The 24,170-nt window shown below is 40.7% G+C and overlaps 4 protein-coding genes and 1 pseudogene across 4 annotated transcripts; 4 read left to right on the top strand and 1 right to left on the bottom strand.

The window, feature by feature from the left end:
• The first annotated feature begins 39 nt into the window (after positions 1-39).
• Positions 40-3,377, top strand: LOC127754028 (uncharacterized; annotated as a pseudogene).
• A 3,375-nt stretch (positions 3,378-6,752) lies between these two features.
• LOC127755246 (NDR1/HIN1-like protein 13) lies at positions 6,753-7,953 on the top strand. The gene has a single exon (XM_052280904.1). It carries the CDS (start codon positions 6,811-6,813, stop codon positions 7,639-7,641), a length of 831 nt encoding a protein of 276 aa, XP_052136864.1. The 5' UTR covers positions 6,753-6,810; the 3' UTR covers positions 7,642-7,953.
• A 1,853-nt stretch (positions 7,954-9,806) lies between these two features.
• Positions 9,807-12,376, bottom strand: LOC127754992 (uncharacterized). Its single transcript, XM_052280612.1, has 6 exons — positions 12,046-12,376; positions 11,501-11,697; positions 11,340-11,420; positions 10,975-11,208; positions 10,784-10,861; positions 9,807-10,712 (listed from the first exon to the last, which is right to left on the bottom strand). Exons 1-6 carry the CDS (start codon positions 12,161-12,163, stop codon positions 10,404-10,406), a joined length of 1,017 nt encoding a protein of 338 aa, XP_052136572.1. The 5' UTR covers positions 12,164-12,376; the 3' UTR covers positions 9,807-10,403.
• Positions 12,377-13,371: 995 nt separating this feature from the next.
• LOC127755447 (uncharacterized) lies at positions 13,372-14,435 on the top strand. Its single transcript, XM_052281127.1, has 2 exons — positions 13,372-13,847; positions 13,950-14,435. The coding sequence occupies exons 1-2, from the start codon at positions 13,413-13,415 to the stop codon at positions 14,340-14,342; spliced, it is 828 nt and encodes a 275-aa protein (XP_052137087.1). The 5' UTR covers positions 13,372-13,412; the 3' UTR covers positions 14,343-14,435.
• A 1,155-nt stretch (positions 14,436-15,590) lies between these two features.
• LOC127754782 (uncharacterized) lies at positions 15,591-23,082 on the top strand. The gene is made up of 8 exons (XM_052280361.1): positions 15,591-15,738; positions 15,839-16,074; positions 18,622-18,869; positions 18,991-19,164; positions 19,276-19,432; positions 20,666-20,805; positions 20,904-20,939; positions 21,969-23,082. The coding sequence occupies exons 2-8, from the start codon at positions 15,939-15,941 to the stop codon at positions 22,839-22,841; spliced, it is 1,764 nt and encodes a 587-aa protein (XP_052136321.1). The 5' UTR covers positions 15,591-15,738; positions 15,839-15,938; the 3' UTR covers positions 22,842-23,082.
• The last annotated feature ends 1,088 nt before the right edge of the window (positions 23,083-24,170 follow it).

The following is a 24,170-nucleotide window of genomic DNA, read 5'->3' as shown; positions in this document are numbered from 1 at the left end:
GATGAGTCTTCATCCCTAACCTCCGGACGACTCCTTGATGCTGCGCCTCGCGATCGAGCGGCTCCAGCCCTAAGTAGCCTCTCCCTTGTCTCACAATCATTCCATCCCCCTTCCTGGCTACCTTCCGGGATCAGGAGTCTGCTGATTGGGTTGGGCTGCGGACCTGCGGTGGAGGGATTCAGGGTTTCTCTTGTCCCTGATCCACTGCCTCCACGACCAACAATGGAGGACAACGTTCTTGTCTCCTCGAAAATCCATGGAAGGTGACTCCCAACTCATGCACCTTTTCCTTTATTTGCTTGTGATTTTAATACGATATGGAATCTAAACAAAGGCCCCCGCAAAAAATAAATAAATAGAGAATCTAAAGAAAGGCATCCTTACATGGCAGAATTCCATCACATTATATGCTTATATTCATTTATTTGTGTACTGTTACTACTAATAATAATGCAAAATACCCTCTGACATGTGTGTTATTTTGCTAAAAAAAATAGTTTCAAGAAGTCAATTCTGTTTGCTACTTAAAACTTCTGAAAGAAGTATCATTGCATACTGGCAGAGCATGCATGATATCTTTCACCAACATTAGCCAGAGTTACTGCCCTTCTTTCTTTTTCGGCATGCATACCTGTAGGGTTGTACTGTAATGAAACTTGTTGAAAAAGAGAGAGCATCTTACAGATGTTATGCTGAGGCAGAATTCATGGTTATTTTCATCACCTTGTTAATCATGCTGATTGTTGGTTTCAGGAGTAAGAGCACAACAGCCAAAAGGAATTGTATAATTTGCGGACAACGTATTAGTAAGAGGAGAAGAACACAACATAATTTTCAGAAGATAAGTCGGGGGCAGCTTAATTTACAGAGGACAAGACCATGTCTGCTTAATTTTCAGTCTCTTCCAAAGGTATGTCATATCATGACATGAAGTCATGAAACTCTCAACTCCTTTTGTGCTAGGACTAGGAGGCTGTATTCTGATGCTTGTTCAAAAGGCATTGTCAGGATATTGTACTAAGGGTAATGTCAAAATTAACATTAAAGGAAGTCACTCAGTTGAGTGTTGTGTCAACAAACTGGAGACAGGCTTGGACATTCCATCCTAATCTGTACTTTGGTATTAAAACAGCCCTTGGAAATAATGCCAAGAGAAAAGGAACAAGCTCTGATCTGAACTGTAGAATATCAAGTGGTAACAAGTTCATTAAAAGGGTTGATGCTATTCTGGAAAAACATTGTGGAACAATGGTAAATAAGTTTGCTGTTAAGTTTGGTTTGTCAAATGAGCATGCTAACCATGTCAATGGCTGGGTTGCGTTTGCTATTGCATCAAAGCAAGGGTTATCATTCTTGACTTCTCCCCAGATTGGAAATCACATGAAAACAACTATGACTTTCCTTGTCATATTTTCGACAAACATAATGGATCTTACCTTGAGGCTCTTCGGCTTGACAGTGTTACTTTGAATCCACCTCTAGATTTCTGCGGATTTGCAACCTTAAACTGCTTGCTCTTGACAATGTTAGGTTGCAACATTTAGAGCAGTTAATATCGAAATGCCATGTTCTAGAGTGGTTAAGCATCCAATCATGTAACCAGCTGCATAATTTACATGTGTCAGAACCATTATGCCGTCTGCAATATTTGTCAATTCAGGGTTGTCATTTACAAAGAATGGAGTTACATGCTCCAAATCTCACAACATTTGAGTACGACGGTTCCCTGGCATTGGTAACGCTCAATGAATGCCAATATCAAAGCATCAACCATCAGACTTTTTGATGAGAAAACCCTCCAAAATATATTAACTGGAATTCCAAGTGTATTACCTCATGTTGAAACGTTATATGTTGAAGTTCATGTCAAAACTCAGGTCTGATTATTCTTGTACTCTCTATATACATTTAATTCTATTTTATTTTCTGTTTCACATCTTGTTGTTTGAACCTATGTGTGGCCTGGTCACCCTCCAGATGTCTGGATTTACACAATCACCTCTCAAGTTCACTCAATTGAAGTGTCTAACTTTGGAAATAACTTTTGAGAGAGGTTCATTCGATAGAAATTCAGTCTTCCAGTTGACTTGTCTTTTCGTAGCAGCTCCATTTTTGGAGGATCTTTATTTGGATGTAAGTAGCTATATCATTTGTACTTCACTACTTTTATTGCCTTCTTCCCTAGCCAGTTACAGTTCGCCTTTTGTATTCTCATTGACCGATTACCTCTTTTTTCCTATTTAATGTTATTTCATTGGTTTGGAAACCCAATCAGAATAACCTGCTAAGCCAGTACTGTCAATCTAATTAGGAATTACCTGCTTGTCCAATGTGCCCTATGCATGATTCATGAACTCATAAGTCCCAGAAACTGGAACATTCGCTGCAGACTATTGATCCTTTTTAACGATCATCAGACCATCGAACATAGCTTTGGCAAAGTAATATTGTTCGGCCCGGCGAAAGTAGTATTGTTCAGCATTAGTTGGCAACTGCATTTTTTTCCATTTGACAGTGGACTTTGTAAATTTTAATCATAATTATTTGGGACATCTGTAGAACCTTTTGCTATATCGATGTCACTGTTTACCCTGAGCATCACATCACCATATTTATGCACTGTACAAGATACCAAATAGTATGAATCAAGGTGATAATATGTTTGGAAACCGATTAGCCATGTGTTTCCTTGATTGAATATATTTGTATCCAAACAGAGCAAAAGCTTCTTTTTTCTAACAAAATCTCAGAATTCCATCCCCTGCATTTGTTTTGACAAGATATATGTTCAGGCTATCCTTCTCTTCCTCGATCATGAATCTTTGATCTTCTTTTCCCTAATTATTACGTGTTAGCTTGCTCCTTGTTAGTGATGCCATAATTTCTTGCAGATGTATTGTAGCTTGAACAGGTGCCCTTTGGATTTGGATGACATCGTGGATCAGCCTCACTATCATCTCAAGATGGTGTGCATATTTGGATTTTGTGGCAACACAGGCCAGGTTGAGCTAGCAAAATGCATTCTCAGAAATGCGTTAATATTGGAGCAAATGATCATCGACCCAAAAGGGAGATATCGGTTGGATGGATATTTTGGGCGCCAGGAGGCAGATGAGAAGCTTGTTCCAGAAGATATAGATGGTGTACTCACAATTCTGTAACTTATACTCCGTACAGTAGCAAACTATAGTCACAAGTTGAAGTGTTGTTCCTTCAAGGCACTAGTAACTAGGAGTAAGTTTTTTTTAACAGAGTTTACAGAGATTATTCGGTACTGCAAGAGTTGTGGTTCACTGTTCAATACGATTATATTAGTATGTATCCCTTCCGATTAAAAATGTTTGACATTTAGGACCATATTTAGTTGCATTTTTTAAAAATCTAGACATCAATAATTTGTCAAATGCTTAGCTTATTGGATTATATAAACTTATTCTGGTGTAAAATAGATTGCCAAAATTTTTAAAGTGTGGCCGAAGTTTGTGCTAAACATTAAACTACTTGAGAAAGTATGCACTATTCATATGTTACAATGAGTTTTAATCTCCAACCCATGGACCATTTTTTTTTAAGCTTCAATTCAAAGGATGCCAAGGGGGTGGGAGTTTTAATCTCCGTCCCCCAAGGGACTATTTTTTCTTTCCCCAAGATCGAGCTTTTTTTTAATGTAGTTTTGTGCAAACACATTTGGATAGTTTTGAACTACTAGTATATCACATAGTAGGAAATAATTGATTACTATGGAAGTATTCTTCACAGACAAAAAGCTTCAGTTTTCACACACATGTACACACACATGGATTGTTTAGACTAGCAATGCATATAAGAAAAATAATTACTTCCTCGAATATGCGGATATCTTAAGTTGGATATAGTAGAATACTAGAATAGATAAACATCTCATCTTACGCAGATAAGTGCTTCTGGCAGAGAAGTGCAAGATAACAACCACATTCAGACAGGATCATATAAAAATATAAATATTAGAGTAAAGTCTATCACCGGTCCCTAAACTCGCAAATCGACCGTTCAGGTTCTCAAACTTGTTCGACTGTGTCATCCCAGTCCCTAAACTTACAGATTACTCGTTTAGATCCTCCAACTTGTTTAGTTGTGTCACCCCGGTCCCTAAACAGGACAGTCTAAAAACTTTATATCAAAAAATAATTCATAATTTTTTCATGTGAACTCTAATGAAGACAAACTTTATATCAAAATTGTAGCTCTGGATGCGACCTACAACTTTGTAGTTGAAAAGTTTTTGAATTAAAACTGTTGGTCCCAAGATATTGTTGCATGTTTATAGATTTTGAAATTTTAATTTTAAAATTACATTTTGGGACAAAAAATGACTTAAAATAAAAAAAAATTCAACTATAAAGTTGTAGATCGCGTCGAGGGCTACAAGTTTGATATAAAGTTTGTCTTCATTAGAATTCACATGAAAAAGTTATGAATTATTTTTAAATATAAAGTCTTTAGACCGTCCTATTTGACCCAGATGATATTCAAATCCAAGTTTAGGGACTAGGGTGACATAACTGAACAAATTGGAGGACCTAAACGAGTGACCTGCAAGTTTAGGGACCGGGATGACACAGTCGAACAAGTTTGAGGACTTGAACGGTCGATTTGCGAGTTTAGGGACCGGGATGACACAACGGTACAAGTTTAGAAACCAGTGATGGACTTTACTCAATAATTATGCACCTTGAGAAAAATCAGTGCTAGAATGGAACGTTCTCTTTCAGATGATTACAACCTACGGAGTAGCTTGTACCTAATTCCGTAGTAAACCCCCATAATATTTGACTCTTTCATTCACATTCATCATCGAACCCACGCTAGCCATTTCCTTGATCAAATTATCACACCAACTCCTGCAGGACATAGTAAATAAAGTAGCACGTTGTCTTAAAATAATACTACTCCACCTTTTAATCTCATAAATGAATAAACGGAGAAATAGAAAAAAAATCGGGATTCTGATAGAAATGCAAGTGCAAAGCAGGTGATTGAAAACACAGAAAAAGCATATAAATAACCGTTGATTGGACCGCTGGAAAAATACAGGAATTGAATAAGAGAGATAGACTTAAAGGAAAATTTTTAAGAGATTATTCATTTCATAGGAATTTCAAAGGATATGATAGGATATGATTTAATCTTTTGTTTCAAAAGCATTCATAGGAAAATTTTCTATATGGTTGAAATCCTCCAAAGTTCTTATGTTTTTCATCCAAATCAAAAGGACCCTAAGCATTTTTAGTATTTAAAATTTGTAACACAATATACTTTCTTTATTTTAGAATATAAGTATTTCTACTATTTAAATTTCATATACAATATAAGCATTTCCAGGTACTACTTCAGAATTCAGATACACGGAAAGCTAAGTATTTTCAGTCACTTAGGTGATTAGGAAGGGGGGCTAAGCAATTCACAAAATCAACCAATGAGACAACTGAGAGGGAATATTTATCCTTTAGCTTACTATTTACTAAATAAACTAAAAATATGTGTCCTTTGCAGTAAGTTTAATAATACTACTACCTTCAATAATTGAAACATCATCTACCAACTCATATTACATCAACAATACCTAATCCATCCATCTCCGTCACATAGTTTATTGAAAACCAGTCCTGTGGTTGGCTACAAATCTAGTCCGCTTTTCTTTTCTCTTCTCTCCTCTCTTCTTCACATAAGTACAAATTTGATGTGCCAACTTTTACATCCCGCTTACATCACTCTGTCCAATGCATAAAAATTCATGCATTTTCAACCAATCAAATGCTTGGGAGGATAATCTAAATAATTTAATATTTTACCACTACTTTAATGGAAAGGAAATATTTTTACTTAACCTTTGTAAGATTTGCTAAACAACCTAAAAATACTCATATTTTAGAACGTAGGGAGTACTATTCTCTCTTTTTTTTAATGTATGATGTCGTTGATTTTTGACATGATGTTTGACCATTCTTATTATTAAAAAAATTATGTAAATGTCATTTATTTTGTTATGATTTTTTTGTCACCAAAGAAATCTTAACTTATACTTTTACATATTTACATTAAAACTTTTAGTATAGTCAAACGTTATACGAAAAATCAATGGTGGCATACATAAAAAAAATAGCACTAACTATCAATAGAAAAAAAGATAGTGAAATTATTTAATAGTACCAGAGTATGAACAGGATATCGTGAGATTTATCTTTAAAAGAAAAAAAAAAGAATACCGTCAGATGACCGTTTCCCGCGTGTTGTGTCTGTTTGTTGAAGATGAATTCTAATACCTCGAGTGGACGTCCACCCGTTTATTGCATGTCAACTAGATGGTTATGAAAAATTTTCAAAAATTGACAAGATAGATCAATATGTAATATATCACTCCACAAACATGCAAGTTCAAATTCAATTTCTATAAGTAGTAACGAAAATAACAAACAAAACTCAAATTACTATATGTATATTTATAATTAAATTTGTTATTTTTTTATAACTTGTAAAAGTTGAATTTGAATTTGCATGTTTGTGGAGTGATATATTACATATTGATCTATCTTATCAATTTTTTTGAAAATTTTTTATAGCCATTTAGATGACATGCAATAAATGGGTGGACGTCCACTCGACCTGTTTTAAAACAGTTTCCTCTGTTTGTTCTCTTCTCACGCGTTCTACGCTACGCGGGAGGCATATAAATCCGGCAAGCAAGCGACCACTCCCACGCCACGCGCCGCTCTCACTCGGTCACTCTCACTCTTCATTTCGTCGAACACCTTTGCCTCACAACCACCCCCCATGGCCGACCGCGTCCACCCCATGCCCGCTCCACCGCCGCCGTCCTCCTCCCCTCCGCCGGAACACGCCGCCGCCGCCACGGAGACCACGCCGCTGCACCCCAGCTTCCGCGGCGCGCGGCCGCCGTCGCCGGGCACGTACATCATCCAAATCCCCAAGGACCAGGTCCTCCGCGTCCCGCCGCCAGACCGCGCGCGCCGCTACAAGAAGCTCGCGGCGCCGCCCGCACGCCGCCGCCGGCTCCGCCACGCGTGCTGCGCCGCCTTCTGCGCGGCCCTCCTCCTGCTCCTCCTCGCCGCCGCCTTCGTCGGCGCCGTCTACCTCGTCTTCCGCCCCCGCGCGCCGTCCTTCTCCGTCGCCTCCCTCTCCATCCGCGGACTCGACGCCCTCGCCGTGTCATCGTTGACTCCGCAGATCGACGCCGCCGTGCGCGCGGACAACGGCGCCAACAAGAAGACCGGCATCGACTACCGCGGCGGCGGGGAGGTGACCGTCTCCTACGCCGGCGAGCGGCTCGCCGCCGGGCCGTGGCCCGCGTTCCACCAGGCGCCGAGGAACGTGACGGTGTTCTCGACGGCGTTGGCCGGAGGAGGCGTGAGCTTCCCGGAGGAGCAGAGGAAGCGGCTCGCCGCGGAGCAGGCCGCCGGCGCGGTGCCCCTGACGGTGGAGGCGATCGTGCCGGTGAGGTTGAGGTTCGGGAAGGTTCTCCGGACGTGGACGGTGGACGTGAAGACGAGGTGCGAGGTGACGGTGAACAAGCTGGCGGCGGCGGCGGCGCCGGCGAACAGGGGGTGCAGGGTCAAGGTCCGGCCGCTCTGGTGGTGGTGGTGATCGCCGGCGGCGGCGGCGCCGCCGCCGCTGATGGTTGGATGGGTAGTACATTAACGGCTACAGCCTAGTATAGCTAGTAACAGCTGTGCATTGAACAGAGAGATATTACATTACTTATTATACCTGTGAATTGAATTAATTTCATAATTAGTGTCCAATTTTGTGGTGCATTTCGAGCTGTTGGTGAGGAGATTAATGGATTACCACCAGTGTAGCATTTTGCATGTTGCAGATGTAATTGGTGAAATACTGATGGTTTTCTCTGTTTTCTGTTTGTTCAAATGGAGAATGAATTAATCGGATATTTACTCAGTTTCAGATGTAACTGATGAAGTTTTGGTTACAGATAAGTGTCTGTTATTGTACAAAATAAGCGTAAATTTGATCATATCTTTGATCTTGCTCTACCAAAATGGCTCCTCCCCTGCACTAACATTCTAACAATGTACTGTATAGTAAGTTTCAGTTGCTGTTGGTCGGTGACCTTGCCTGTAGTTAATAGTAGTAAGTCAGTCAACTCGTGTGCTTGTGCTGCTAGCTTTCGTTTTAACTTTTAACTGGTGTGCTATCAACTATTCAACTTGCCTAGTCGTCCGTGTACCTTCGCTTTCTTCATTTGTCCATTAATTGACGCTGTGCAATTTGCTGACGACAAAAACGAAATCGTCCAACTAGGTTGCTGAGAGTTTTCTGCCCCCGTCTCTTTTATAATTCTATTCACCAAACGTTAGCAGCAGTCTGAAACCATGCATGTTTGATTGTCCTACTCCAAGGTTATGTTTTAGCTGTTGTCATTCATCTCTTTTCAAAAATTATCTCCGTGGTAGATACAATATTTTATAGGAAATAAATCGTATCATTGAACGCTTTCTGAAGATCGCTGGCCATGTATTAGTAGCATAATACTAATATGATATTGAGCTGTCGTCAAGACCTAGTTTAGTTAATTATGACAATAGGATTAATTAGGATGCAAAGTATAGTGGCGGAGCGGCTGTCCATAACCGTGTGCTGGGTAAGCAGGAGAGAGAATGAAACTTAGGGAAATGTAGGTCTGCATAGCTGTAGCTTTGTGCTTTAGGATATACTAGGCTCTTGGATGTTTCTTCCTTTTCTCTTCTATCTAATTAAACGGTATGATCTTACTCAAACCGCAAGAAATATACTCCGTACGATTCAAATTACTTACAGTTTTAGTTTTATCCTAAATTATACATTTGTATCTTTGACCATCAATTTCTTAAAATTCGGACAGTTTTAACAACACGTGGATGCTATAATATGAAAGTACTTCTTATGTTTATTCTAAGATGCTAAAATACATGAAGTTTTAAGAATTAATAGTCAAAGATACAAATATTTAACTTATGATATAAGTTAAAACTATAAATAATTTAAACGGAGTATATACTAGTTTAGCAAAGTACTCTATCCGTCCCATAAAAAACGAATCTAAAACTGGATATGATGTATTCTAGATATGTTCAAATTTATAGTCATAGGATGTGTTATATCCGGTATTAGCGGTATTAGGTTGGTTTTTTATAGAACAGAGTGAGTATGTATCTTAGTTCTTAAGGCTCAGTTCATCTGGGGCCATCAATAAAATCAAGAGTTGAACGTTTCAATAACTAATAGCAGCGCATACGTGTTTTCACCAATTGTCGCCATGGTTGCTTTCGCCTGAACTCAGTCACCCCCTGATTTTGTCTAGACGGCGACAGCCCAACTTCAGTTTGTTTGTGCAACTAGCTGTGTGCATGTCAACATACTAGGAATTTCCAGCGGGGTGGTTAGCAATATAGTAATACGGCAAACCTGCAGGACCTGAATGATGCATGCAAGAAACACACATCTAGTAAAATAATAGCAGCCAACTTTTTTTTCTATTTTTCTTTCATTTCTCCGAGTTGGACCGTACCTCATGCAAGCTGCCTACTTCCTCCGTCCAAACAAAAAAGGCAATCTAGTGTTAAGAATATCCAGATTCGTTGTACTAGGATATATCACATATTATAGGATATATCACATATTATAGTACGAGGTTAAGTTTTTTTGGGACGAAAGGAGTATGTTTTAGTATAGAGTACCATAGCTGCATCAGCAAGTAGAATACGCCCTCAAAAAGAGAAAAATGAAAAGAACAAGTAGAATACGTCAAGCAAGTAGTCCAGGACTCAACAAGCTGTTCTCCATCATCTATAGCTAAGTCAGCTGGGTGAGGATCATCTTCATCTTCACATTCACATAAACAAAAATACTTCTGACTTGGCTGCCCTTGTTCAGGATATTCTCAACCCTGAAACCAACCTCACTCTGTTTTTTCTCTATTTTTGGGTTTTTCCTCCTGACTCCTAGGCAACCTTCCATTCACTGTTTATACAAGTCAGCAACCACACAATGCTGGCTGTGCTGGGACCTGGGAGCTTTAAATTGTCCCTTTTAGGAAGAGACACAAAGAAATAAGCAACATAGAGGGAAAAAAAACAGCATGCATGAAACTAGCATCAACAAGCAAGAGAGCCATTCAAACAGTTAACTGTGCTGCCACAAGCAGGCTTGCTTTGCCAAATGAAAGCATTAGGCTTCTAATACGTTCTAAGAGTTAGTAACAAGAGCATCCGAAAGCTATATATATTCCTCTCCAACTAGAAGTTGCACCTTTCCTGCCACTTCAAAAGGATTACCTACTGGCTACTGCTACTGTATGTACATGACAAAAGGAACCTGGAGATCTCACTAGCAAGCACAGATCAATCTCATCAGTTCTTTCTTCTCTTAGATGCCCTGGTTGACTGCGAAGGTCCTGCTGCAGATGGCACCTCTTGAGCAGCCTCAACTGCTTCAGCTTTAGAGCTTCTCAAAGCCCTCCTTGTCATCCTCGCTGATGGGCCTGCTCTTTCATTTTCTTCCACCAGTTCAGATTTGACACCTCTGCGTCTAGTCCTCGAATGCTGGTTGGCTGATGGGACCTGATCTTCCTCAGGTTCGTTAACATCCTCATCCTCAGCACCGTCATCTTCACCCTCCAACCGAGGCCATTCAGTACCACAACCACAAGCTCTCGAGGCCTACAGACAAACAAATTTAGAAAGCCACTCCTGTTCATATGTGTAAAGTGGAATTAAAAATAGGTGACTACCTTTCTCTGCGAAAATTTCTTCTTCAAACAGTACCCATGAATCCTTACATTGCATTCCTCATTAGGACAACATGATGCCTGTTTTAAATATAAGTAATAAAAATACATGGAATGACATTAGTGAAGTATATGACCATGGGTACAAGATAAATGCAAATGTAGAATCGTAATTCATAATGACATATCTGCACCTTTATACAAGCTTCATTGCAGACCTCACATGATGGGATATCATTACTACGTAACCAACTTCGGAGATCAAGAAATGATCTTATGCCAAGACCAATCTTTCCTGTGGGAGTGTATGACAGCCAACGATCCTGTATGAGTTCATTAAGAGTTTTCTCCTTTTGGGACAATGAGAAGTTGGTAATGGAAGTAGGCAGACGGGATTGACTGCCCTGTGAAGCGTCTGCAATTACAACCTGGGAGCAGAACACCAAATAATTCTTTCATTTGTCACACTACCATAAAAGTTTGCAACAATAAAAATATAAAACATTTGCTTAAACAGAAACAAAAGCTCTCATAGTGATTGGGTATTAATACGAGATACCTGGTTCTCAATCCGTGTGTTAAGAGCATCGATATTTGTTATGCTCCCATCATTTCCAGCTTCATGAACTATTGCTTCCAACTGCCCATACAATTACATGAATATAGCGAATACTAGATTGAGCTGGATTTTTTTAAAAAAAGTGCAAATTGATTGCATACCAATCCCTTGTAGAATGCAATCTGTGGCACAGAAAACTTTGATCCAAGCTTTGACTCTTCATCAGCAATGTTATTGACCACTCCATAATACACAGTACCATCATACTGGTTTATGCCTGCTCTTAACTCAAACTGCAAGTACGTGAGCTCCTTGTTGATCTTGAGGAGTGTATCATTGAACAGCTGCCGATGAGTGGCTGCAAGCAGTGATACGGAACATGAGTGATCGCAAACCATTTTGTTAGACTCAATTATGGGAATATTCACACCCCTTAGGCCGGAAATTATATAAAATCACGCATAGTATTTTTATGATTTGTCAGCAATCTTAGGTAATAAAACCAGGCGTCAATGGTGAACTGAAGCAGAAATTATCTGAAACTGAGAGAAGGTTGGGACCAACTAAGATTGGTTCCATTGAGATGATAGTAATTTCTAGAGGGGCATTACGTCGAACACCTGTGCTACGAGTAATGAAATCAATGACTGGGAGCTACATCAGGAGAAAGATAAGAGTAGCAAGCGGAGCAGGCAGAAGCATATACCGGGGTTCTTGCCGCCGGAGATGGCGGAGAAGAGGGCGTGGAAGTCGCGCTCCGAGAGGGGCCCGCGGGAGAGCAGCGCCTGCAGCAGCGTGTGGTGGCGCCACGAGAGCGGCGCCATCGCTCGACTTGCCCCTGCCGCAGGATCGAGCTCGCTAGTAATCTGGAAGAGAGGGACGGAATGGGAGGGAGATGAAGGAATGAAGGAAGGAACCCTAGCAAGAGCAGAAGGAAGTTTGGGGATGAAATGGAATTGACGAGGGCATTGAGCGAGGTGAGGTGGGGGAAAATGTGTTGGCGATTGGCGGGAAGAGGCGCGAGGAGACGCGGGAAGAGAAGAAGAGATTGGCAGCGCAGCGGACCAGCGGAGCAGGACGGCAGAACAGGACAGGTTGGCGTGTGCGGGCCGAATACAAGGCCCATGTGATCGAGCCCACCCATTGCCGTTGGTGAGAATTGAGCCCGACCCAATCCTACCCGCCCAAGTATTTCAAGTGTAGCCGATGCATGGTTTAAGCCGAACGGGAAAGGACAAAAGTTTATTCGAGGCGCCTCATGTTGTTGTTGAGTTTCAAAATCGATTTTTGAACCGTAAAAGGGGATACAACGCATTTCTAACTTTCAAAACCAGTACAAACAAGATCCCTTTATGTATTGTCCCTGATTTTATCTGACGTGGAGGCCGCCAGCCCCATCTCTCTCCCCGTTAGCCGCCCTTCTCTCCACTGCCCGTGTTCGGCCAACATCGGTCTGTAGATCATAGATGGAAGAAAGAGGGAAGTAATAAGGGTTGGTTGTTGATATGTGGGTCCTATTATTATTTTTATTTTCTGATATGTGGCCCCTTGATTTTTATTTTTTTTCCTGGATCAAATTATCATGTAAGCGTCATGTCAATATCACACGTCGAACAAATACCTAATTAAAGAAGCTACGCAAACGTCACATAAACCAAAAGCAGTAACATTATTGTCAAGTGACCTCGTTTGTATTGGGTTTAAAAGTTAAGAGATGTGTTGTATCTGATTTTGCGGTTGATTTGACGAGGGAAAATTTTTCTAACAGGAAACGATGAGAAAACCAGGTCAGTCTAGGCCAGGCAGACCGGCTGACGGCTGTTGCTTCTTGGCCTCTTGGGCCTGTGGTTACTGGTTAGATATTTTTGCAGCCAGTTGGTGCGTGTTTGACACTTTGACCCACTGCATTGTCCATTGGTTGGTTCTGCATGCACGAGTGAGTGTCTCAACCTCTGCTTGAGTCCACACGTCCTCCACGTCACACGCTCGCGATTCGACTCCCATTTCGTGGCAGGACAGAGACAAAGCAAAGCTAGCGATCTCTGCAGCTTTCTTGTTCCTAATTCGATTCCCATGGCGCACTCCCACTCTGCGGCTTCGCTGCACGCCGCCCGGCTACTACCGCAGCAGCGCACGCCCACCGCTCCACGGACACTGTTGCCGGTGGGCGGCGGCCTCTTGCTCCGCCGCCCCCACCCACCGCTCCACCAGCAGCGCCGCAGCCGCTCCTCCTCTCGTCCTGACCTCCGCTGCCGCCGCCGCCTCCTCACCGCGCGGGGTGACTACGACTTCTACGAGAACTATGCCGATGAAGAAGGAGATGAGGAGGAGGAGTCGGAAGTCATAGGTGGGAGCTTCGACGCGGCGGTGGCGCTGTTCAACGGCGGCGAGTTCCACGCGTGCCACGACGTGGTGGAGGAGCTCTGGTACACCGCCGAGGAGCCCACCCGGACGCTGCTCCACGCCATCCTCCAGTGCGCCGTCGCCTTCCACCACCTCTTCAACCAAGTATATATTTTCATCGTCTCATTTCCACATTTAACTATGCATAGTAAATTAGTAATTACTCCAGTAAAATTTGTGATTAGACATGATCGTGCACAAACACAGAACCACCGTGGCGCCATGATGGAGCTCGGGGAAGGCCTCTGCAAGCTCCGCAAGCTGCGTCTCGACGACGACACCACGAGCCCATTCTCTCGGTTCCAGGAGGAGGTCGCCGCGGCGCTCAACTTCATCTACCGCACACAGAAGGAGCTCGCGGCGTGCACCGACGATCTCTGCCTCACCATGGATGGCTCCGCGACCTCCTACCAGCTGCTTGGCAACTTCGCCGCTGGCCAGAAGCTCTACCGGCTTGAAACAACAACCAGTGCAGATGGAGATGGCGTTCCAACTATAATCTTCTCTGCTTCTTCACGACTCGTCAGGGTGAAGCTCCCCACATTGAGCGCCACGGAGCATCATCTAGCAGCGCTTCAATGTACAAGCGAGTATATTTAGTTTCTTTTTTTTTCCCTGATAAAATGTTTAGCTCTTCGTATCCGTTTGGCACCAAATTGTAGTTTTCTGTACTTGGGAAACGAGGAATGGAGTCAAATGGATTATAGTACCATTGGTTTCCCTTTTCTTTCCCTTCAATTTTTCTCTGCACATACTCTTGTTATACGATGATGCTAATTTTAGCATAACGGGTGACCATGCATCTTAAAAAAATAGTAGAACTATGTTATATTTAAAGTACCTCAAATGATAAAATGAGTAAATTTCATAAAACCTGAGGTCTTAGGCTATCTAACACAAAATCCTAAAATTTACAATTTATGTTCATGCCCACCATGTTTTAGGGTAAAATGTTCCATACGACTCTAGCTACAAGTATTTTGTCCATTTGATTATAATAGTTGTAAAAAAAGTATGAGATATTTTTTCTATACGCACATGTTAATTATGTGCTTTTCAACGAGCCATCATCATGGTTTTATTGAGTGAATTTCACTTTGGTCCCCCCTGCTATCGAAGTTTCACTTTGGAGCATTTTTATCTGATTTTTTTTTCAATTTGGATCATCTATTTTTGTTTTCTTACACTTTGGACCATCCAAACTCTATTTGACATCAACAATCTCAAGAATATTGGCACCCTCATGAGGATGATCTCTCCTATTTACATTCAAGTTACATCGTTACCGAGGGAGAGATTGGATGTGATTATACATAAGCATTAGGGCTAAAGTGTAGCCTAATATGTTGCTAAAATATATTCCCCCATCCTAGCATATAAGAGATTTTAATTGGACGTGACACATTCTAGAACTACGAATCTTAGTTCTGATTTGTAGTATTATGATACAACCCAAATACCTTATATTTTGGAACAGAGGGATGTAGTGAGTATTATTTGAAAAAAAATAAATGAACGAGCCTTATCATAACATTAAATGTGTAAGGGTATCACCAAAAGCGATATGTATAATTCAAGTGATAAATGCTATGGCTATATTCAATATAACCCACATTGTACGCTAAACAAATAACACGCTTTAACGTATGTATATTAATAGAAAAAATGTATAGCATATTTGTATACGCGTTTTCAAATCTCACAAGAATAAAACCAATAGTATTATCTATTTAATTCATTTTTATAGCTATCTTTGATAAAATTATAATCCAATAACATTATCTTCAGTTTCTTTTTCACCCTCTCATGTTCTGATGTGAAAAACCCTCTGCCCTCCTGAACCCAAGAGGCTTGCAGCGAACACACGCAGCACGGAAAGGGGAAAAAAAAAGAAAACCAAACCCTCTCGTCTCCTCCTCCCCCGCCCGCCCCGGCCTCGCCGCCCCCTTCCCTCGCTCACCGGCGGCGAATTCAAGCTGACGAGCTCGCCACCGGGGTACGCGCCACTCTCCCTCCCAAAACCTCCGCAAGCTTCAATCTCTCACTTCCAAATTCCTGATTTTCTCGCTTTTTTTGGGGGATTTTTTCTGCGCCAGGATTGGTTCGATCTTGGCCGGCCAAGAAGCACAAGTTTCTTCGGGGGATTAGCTTGTTCGCGAGGAGGAGGAGTTCGGTGGTGGAGCCTTCGCCTTCGTGATGGCGGACACCAAGGCGGACGCCAAGGCGGAGGCAAAGGCGGAAACTATCGGCGGCGGCGGCTCTGGCTCGTTCAGCGAGCAAGCGTTTGTTGAGAAGCTTAACAAGCTCAACAACACGGCGACTAGGATCCAGAGTATCCTTTCTTCCTGTTGTTTATTTCTTTTGCGCTTGCAAATTTGGTAGCGCTCGTACTTTATCTGTCTAGTGGTTTTAATTGATTTACTGTTCCAGATGAATAGAACCCTAAATTGCAATGTGGATCAGTACAACTGACATGGGATATCTCCTTGGCGTTCCATACGTTGGTTCTTGCGCTATTTGTTTGGTTAATATTCACCTTCTTATGTTCCTAACAGTGCTTATTGCTGTTAGACAGCATCTCGTGCGTTATTTACTGATGCATACGGATATAACTTAGTGTGGCAATTGTTTCTGTAGCTTCTGGATCATTTTTTTGGGCATATTTTGATATACTGTTTTGAATTATAGCTGTATAAGTGTATATAGATGAGCATGGCTACAAAATTTAGATTTCTTATCAGCATTATGGTGTATCAGCAATCAAAGTTGGTATAATAATTTCTGTTTGATGCATTCTTACTGTATACATGCTTTCCATTATTTTTGTTTCTTGGGGAAATCTGTTTTTCTTGTCTTTTGAGGATGATTATCTTTACAAAAATGACAAATAATGGCATGAACTGTTAGGTATTATTTTAATAGTATCCTTCTGTTTGATATGCAACGATTTTTTGTTTGTTGAGAAATACTATGTTTTTCAATGCCTTTTGAGGATGACTGTATCTAGAAACCGAAAAATGATGATAAGGAGCGTTCGGGCTTTGTGTTACATTTTACTAGTATTTTCTAGGTTGTCTACTTAGTACTTATATAGGTTTCCTGTACATTAGAATGGAATATTTTATCTGTTCAATTTGCAAATTAATAACCAGAACTGATCATATTGCCACATACTTTGGTTCCTTTTGTTGGTGCTATTAGGGTAGTGGTATGCTAGTGCTATTAGGGTAGTACTACTTTGGTTGCTTATATTATCTGTCTGGTAGTTTTGATTGATTTACTGTTCAAGTTGAATAGAACCCTAAATTGCAATGTGAATTAGTACAACTGACCCAGCATATCTCCTTGGCATTCCATATATTGCCTTTTGCACTGTTTGTTTGGTTACTGTTCACCTTCTTCTGTTCCTAACTGTGCTTATTGCTGTTAGAGTTAGATTGCATCTCATGTTTTACTTATCAATACTTATTGATGTGTACGATGATACACATATAACTTGGTGTGGCCATTTTTTCTCTAGCTTCTGGATCATTCTTTTGGGCATATTTTCATATATTATTTTCAATTATAGCTGTATATAAATTAGCCTAGCTAAAATGTTTGTAGTTTCTTATCAGCGTTATGGTGTATTGTGCTATTGGCAATCAAATTTATATTACAATTTTGGTTTGATGTGTTCTTACTGTCAATACATGCTTTCCTTTTGTTTTTGTTTCTTGGGAAAATAAGTTTTCACTGTCTTTTGAGGATGATTATCTTTTGAAAAATGACAAATAATGGCATGATTTGTTAAGCTGTTGTGTTACATCTAGTAGTATCTTCTATTCTTCTGTTTGACGTGTAATAATTTTTTGTTTGTTGTGAAAAATTAAGTTTTTCTATGTCTGTTGAGGATGATTATATTTTGAAATTGACTAATAATAATAATAAGGAGCGTTAGGTTTGTATCACATTGTAGTAGTGTTTTCTTGTACATTTGAATATAACTGTTTTCCTGTTCAATATACAAATTAATGGGTAGAATCAGTCATATATCACATAGTTTGTTTCCTTTTGGTTGCTGCTATCAGGGTACTGATATGCTAGTTCAACTTTTTTTTTTATCTCTTGATGGCTAGAGCACAATCTTTGTGGAATTGCTTTTTACGATGTTCGAAATACAGTGTGACAATATTTGGTTGCACTAATGTTGTACGCCCTTCGTCCCAAAATATAACAATATCTAGCCTTCAGAATTTGTCGCAAATATAATAACTTCTTCACTAACATTCTCTTTCCAACCAATCACAATCCTCCACCATTCAATTTTCCCACCAACTTCCACTTCTCATCCAATCACAACCTTCCTCCATTTAATTCTACCTATTTTCTTAATAACCGTGTATAACCCTAAAATTTCTTATATTTCTACCAAACAGGCCCGTAGTATTGGCAAATGAATAAACAACCTTTTCTATTATTTTATGGCCATTTATCTTCATTTCTAAGTCAGTTAATCAGTTAGGTCAGAACTAATATACTTTCATCAATTTAACAAATAACAAATTCCCTACGGTTGTAAAAAAAAACAAATTGCAATTTTTTGGCCTTTGAACAAGGATAAATATAGCATTTATCCACCTGCATCCATATATTCATGCTACGAAGGGGGTGGGGGGATTATGTGATGGTTATGTCATGTCCTTTTGCTTACATATTAGCAACTCGAAGCCCTATGTAAAATCTTCTGAACAAGTCTTACCACTTGCTTTCCTATGTTTAATGCCAATGCCATAAAAATCATTTACACAGTCATGATACCAAATTCCCACAGCATATTTTTAACAATAGCATCTAGAATACAGTAGCTTGCCTTTTTTATTCCTTAATTCTTAAGCAGCACTTTCAAACTGGTGCATTTTTCACCGAAAGAGAGCCAGAAAGGTTGTTGATACATGGGAGAAGCAGTATAACAGTGCAAATAAGGATAAGAAAGTATCATTCCTGTACCTGTCAAATGATATCCTGCAAAATAGTAAACGCAAGGGAGGGGAGTTTGTGAATGAATTCTGGAGGGTTCTTCCTGGATTATTGAAAGACTTTTATGTCAATGGGGGAGAAGATGGAAAGAAAGTAGTCGGAAGATTAGTAAGTTATTCTTAATTCCGTTACATGTTTAATGGCAGGAAAAGTCAATTTACTTCATTTTTTTCTATCACAAGGCCAAAACCCGAAAAGTAAAAAAAAATATTTATTTTTAAAATTACAGATAGATATTTGGGATGAGCGGAAGGTCTTTGGAACCCGTATTGAAAGTCTGAAAGATGACATTCTTGGTGGTAGCACTCATACAGTGGGTAACAATGGCAATAGCTCAAATCCAAGCTCTAACCCCTCTTCAGTTTCCAAAGCTGTGCGGAAAGATTCTGGTACAGTAACAAAAGTAAGTTGCCAGATCTTGACCTGCTAAAGAAATATTTTCTTGTGCTGAGGATGGATGCAGTATATTGTCATGAATGTGAGCTATTTTTGTTGTTTTTTCTTTTTGATGTAGAAACTTACTATTGGCGGGATGCCAGAAAAGATTGTAACAGCATATCAGTTTGTGCTTGATCAACATTTTGACGAAGACACAGCTTTAAACAAATGCAATAATGCTGTTAGTGTTTTGGAAAGGATGGATAAAGATGTAGATGATGCTTGTACCCAAGGTAAAGGATTTTCTCACTTCAATAGGTCTGTTATGTTGTAGATATGTACCGTTGAAAGATTGGCACTTAATGCATTCTGATACCTTGGCCTGTATTGCATCATGATTGTTCCAGCGTTATTTTACTTCTAGTTCCATCATGTACTTGACTTGGGAAAAAAGGAATTTACATAGTATTTCCGATTTTCCATTGATCTGCCATGTAAATTCTAGACTAAACAAACATCTCAAATACATAAAAATGATCTAGCATGTTGACAAAGAAAATTGCTGTACATAATTTTATAATCATGTGAAAAAAACTATAATGATGTGATTGTAGCACGCGTTGGCATATAAAGGGGAAAAAACTTTTTTCTGACATTTGTTTTCACAAGTGGTGGTCTAGCATACATATCCTTTTTCAGTGGACCACATCCAGCAGCTTAATTATTTTACATTGCGTTCCTTGAGTCCTTTATAGTGCCCACGATGCCTGTAGGCCATAATTATTGACAATTGCTAATTTCAAATTTGACTAAATGTTTTAATGAGTCATAGAGGGAAAAAAATACTGCAGTGCAAAGTTACCTATTAAAAATGTTCCTAGCTCTGATGATATGAAAGAGTAAAATACATGGCCAGTCCTTAAACTAGAGCGGTGGTGTCACATAGTTCCGTTAACTTGAAAATTGCACATTTATGTCCATGATAATGAACCACAGTAGGTCCAAACCTCGATTGACTGAGGCTGACCGCTGATGTGGCGCTTCACGTAGGCAACAATTTTGCATCCGGCCCCCTTTTGCAGGACAGCGTGGTGGTAATATTGTACTTAGCCCCTTTGAGCCACAGTACCACCCCAAAACTCCCCGAAATCCCCAAATCCCTCCTCCCTCACAGGAGCTCAAAGGAACTAAGTGCAATTTTTGGATGAGGCTGGATGCAAAATAGTTGCCTACATGGAGCGCCACGTCGTCGGTCAGCCCTGGTCGAACAAGGTTTGGACCTGCTGTGTTTCATGGACCTAAACGCGCAATTTTCAAGTTTACAGACCTAAGTGACACCACTGCTCAAGTTTAAGGACCGACCATGCATTTCACTCTAATCAGAAACCTGTACCCTGACTTTTTATATTTACAAAGTTGGATATGAAGAGATGATCATCCTTTGACACTATAATGCTTTCAGCCTTTCACTTTGATTCTTGGATCAAAATAATCTATGCACACCTTACTCCTTTTCTATTTCATAGGTATTCAGCAAGGATCATCGTTGATTTCTGACCTTCAAGGGCAGGAAACAGTCCTTAAGCAGTGCATTGAGCAACTTGAAAGTGTCAACATGGCTAGAATAACCCTAATCAATAAACTAAGAGAAGCCCTCAGCGAACAGGTCTTGAGCACTTTTTATATTTTTTTCCCCAAATGTTCTACCTTGAAGGCATACTATTACATTCATAAAGCTTTATGTTTTTTCTTTTTATATAACAGGAAGCAAAGTCAGAGCTTCTTCGCAATCAGTTGCATGTAAGGATTATTCTTTTATGCATTCTCACTTGTTAGTATCCTTGTTATTACTTCATCTTTCACTGCAGAATCACATGTTAGATCTTTCTATTTCTTATGCCATGTCTGTAACTCAATTGCAATGGAACGTTAAGGTCAAAATTATTCTGATCATTTTCATGGATCCATAAGCTTTTGTTTGCCTAGCGGCCTAGCCTAAGATGCCCCATGAGTCCATGGCATGTGAGCACAACCAGAGTTTTGCTTTGTCAAGGACATTCATTCATGAATTTATATCACACATGTTCAGGATGAGTAGAGCTAGGAAAGACAAAAGCAAACATGAGAACACATAAGATGCACATTGTATGCTCTGACACGAAGAGAAGCCTCTAAACTGGATAGTTGCTGAATCTGCTGTACGATTCAGCTCTATGATGGAAGTAGTAGACTAGCCATGGTCTGCTTGGGCAGCACAGATGATCTGTCTCATCTAGTATCCTGCTTGAAGCACAAACCTGCCTCTTAGTTACCATGGCAACCCTGAGGCCTTCTCTGGATAACAAGGCGACATGTTATTTCCTACTTATTAGACTGCTTCTCAATTCCAACTTATGTTTGCAACTTTGCATATATGACATTCCTCTCTTTATCTGTTTCAAGAGAAATAGGTCCAGCACATTGGGAGGTCTGACTATCTCTATAGCATAAGCTATACAGTTAAGGTGGCCCTTGCATGAGCTAATAGAAAGATGTGCCTGCAGTGATGTACCCATGCATATGCGTTGTTATTAGTTGTAACCTAGGTTCTATGTAGCTAACCTGCTAACTCCACGGTACAAACATGTGTCATTGCATCTTAGTTGGAAATTTCCAATCACATATTTCTGCTCCCGTATGTAGCATCCGTCTCCGCTGGCTTTTGTTAACATTGCTATCTACCATCTCAGTTAAAACCGCAGGATCTTTCCTGCCACTGAAGGGGTGTTTTAGCAGCTACTCAAGAAATTATTTAGATTGATTTTTGGCTAACCCTGATTTAATTGACAGGTAGCTCGAGCAAAGGCTGAACATGCCATGCAACTAAAACAACGACTTGGTAGTGCCTTGAACAATGGTGCAGGATCTAGTTCTAGTCCACTAATGGTTACACTTCCACCAGGACAAACAGCTGCCATGATGCAGACTTCAGCTGCAATGCCAATATTTCCCCACTATCAACCACTGCATCCAGCAACCTCACTTCCTGCCACATCTAGTGCTGTTGGTGATGAGCCCAAAAAAACTGCAGCAGCTATGGCAGATAAGCTTGCATCTTTGTCAGCTCCTGAGAAGGTGCTCTCCTCCATTTTCTCGTCCCTTGCTGCTGAACAAGCAAGGAATAGTGGTTCGACTTCTGGAGATCTCTCTGCAGGACCTCCAGGCTTTGAGAGCAATAAGAAGCCTAGGCTTGACAACCCTATTCATGTGAGTGACATGGGTGCTCCCCCATTCTTTGGGCAAGTACCACAGGTGCAACCACAGATTGGAGCAACAGCTGCTCTTGGAGGCACACAGCCACCAACACAAGCAAACCAAGCAACCAGTTCATTTCCACCACCTCCACCTCCATTACCACTTATGCCACAATTTGTTCAAAATACTGGAGGAATGTTTGGAATGGGACCTTTTGGGATGGTGAGTGGCTCTGCGCCGCCTCCACCCCTATTGCCCAACATTATGTCAGCAGGTTTTCCAAGACTAAGCGCGCCTCCACCTCTGCCTCTGCCTACACAATCTCAGAACCAGAGTCAGCCCCAGCAGCAGCAGTCTCCGCAGGCACCACAGCAATCTCCGACCTCAACAGGATTTTTTCAACCACCAGGTGCTGGCTTCTTCCCACCAGTGCAGGTTCAGCAATCTCCATCTGCCCAACGGCAATGATGATTCTACAACAATTGTTGGGCTATAAAGGAAGCACCTTGTGCTAACTTTGTATATTAAACAATAATCCCTGAGGATTGATCTGATAGTTGGCGAGTCCTGCGTTGTGAAGCAGGATTAATGCTTATGAATTGGGAAGATTTGTAGGATAGGCTTGCGGCTTATGTGATGTACAACTATTCCTTTTGGTCTGAGGAGTTTGTTCAACTCTTCTTGGTTATGTGAAGTTAGTTAGACTTTACTTTTGTTTGCATAGCCAGATCTTATTTTTAGTCCTGAGGCAAACAAATGTTGGCATTACATTTTTTACTTAAAGAGGTGCCCAAGTGAAAACCTTTTTGGGCTCCTCTATGGTAGAACTTACCTTTGGCTCTGTTAGTTTGCTAGAGAAGCCATATATCCATAGATCCTTACTTGAAGTTGTGAACTGCAAATATTTGTCATGTTCAAGTTTATTTGTTTATTTATTTTTTATTCAAAATGATTGCTATGCAAGTTTGCTGTTTTCCATTCTTTCATTCATTCTGAGGATGTGGCTGGGTTGTTAGCTCAGAGTAAGGGAGGATAATTCAGGGGAGGTGGAAGTCTGTACCCTGCATTGTAAATACAAGTACAACATGTCCTCTTTGGCAAGGTTATTATTGTTCAGTAATCCTGAACAAAAACCTCCTAGCTTGTCACAGTAAAAGTACGCCGGTAGGAACATATATTTGCTGGGTGCTTCAGGTATATGAACACACAACTTTGATATGGCCACCCTGAGCAATTGTGGATCAGGAATACAGACTGTTATTTCTGCTGATTCTTGTTCCAGTCTAGGCAGCATGGTCCCAGGAAATAGCCCATTAGCCTGTGAAATAGAAATGATTTGGAAGAAGTGACAGATAGGGAGAAAAAGGAAGCCAAAAGGAGCCCACAAGTATCATTCACATACTGATCTGAACAACGGACAAGAAATTGCTGTTAGTTCCCCAATTGCTTATTCTCGGTGAATTGAAGGATACAGCAGATTAAGCTAGCTTACCTAACGGCCGGAATGTGAGTCATCCAGCTGATTAAGCTACAAGCTACTAAGCTAGCAGTTTAGTGGAACTAATGATGAAACTAGCGAGACGATCTTAACTGTAGTAAAGAAAGCTGGGTTAAAACTATCTACAAGATGGGATAAATCATAAAACTCATCTGCAAAACTTTTGCTAACTAAAGCGGAGAGCAGAATCCAGGAAGAAGCTGAAGGTTGCCGGGCCGGATGCTTCTAATTGTGCCTGGGATTGAAGTTGGTCCCGGGGTTGTGCTTCATGCTGGCGTCGAACTCCACCTTGGGCTCGC

Source organism: Oryza glaberrima, chromosome 11 (assembly GCF_000147395.1).
Source record: "Oryza glaberrima chromosome 11, OglaRS2, whole genome shotgun sequence".
Taxonomy (NCBI): domain Eukaryota; kingdom Viridiplantae; phylum Streptophyta; class Magnoliopsida; order Poales; family Poaceae; genus Oryza; species Oryza glaberrima.
The sequence above is the reverse complement of the archived record's forward strand: the minus strand, read 5'-3'. Positions and strand labels throughout refer to the sequence as shown.

Excerpts from the sequence above, each read along its gene's own strand:
- LOC127755246 (XM_052280904.1), top strand. The coding sequence starts at position 6,811 with ATGGCCGACCGCGTCCACCCCATGCCCGCTCCACCGCCGCCGTCCTCC.
- LOC127754992 (XM_052280612.1), bottom strand. The coding sequence starts at position 12,163 with ATGGCGCCGCTCTCGTGGCGCCACCACACGCTGCTGCAGGCGCTGCTC. Across the intron at positions 11,698-12,045 it reads CTCCGGCGGCAAGAACCCCG|CCACTCATCGGCAGCTGTTC; the intron begins GTATATGCTTCT and ends CACTGCTTGCAG. Across the intron at positions 11,209-11,339 it reads ACACACGGATTGAGAACCAG|GTTGTAATTGCAGACGCTTC; the intron begins GTATCTCGTATT and ends TTCTGCTCCCAG.
- LOC127755447 (XM_052281127.1), top strand. The coding sequence starts at position 13,413 with ATGGCGCACTCCCACTCTGCGGCTTCGCTGCACGCCGCCCGGCTACTA. Across the intron at positions 13,848-13,949 it reads TCCACCACCTCTTCAACCAA|AACCACCGTGGCGCCATGAT; the intron begins GTATATATTTTC and ends GCACAAACACAG.
- LOC127754782 (XM_052280361.1), top strand. The coding sequence starts at position 15,939 with ATGGCGGACACCAAGGCGGACGCCAAGGCGGAGGCAAAGGCGGAAACT. Across the intron at positions 19,165-19,275 it reads ATTCTGGTACAGTAACAAAA|AAACTTACTATTGGCGGGAT; the intron begins GTAAGTTGCCAG and ends TTTTTGATGTAG. Across the intron at positions 20,940-21,968 it reads TTCTTCGCAATCAGTTGCAT|GTAGCTCGAGCAAAGGCTGA; the intron begins GTAAGGATTATT and ends TTTAATTGACAG.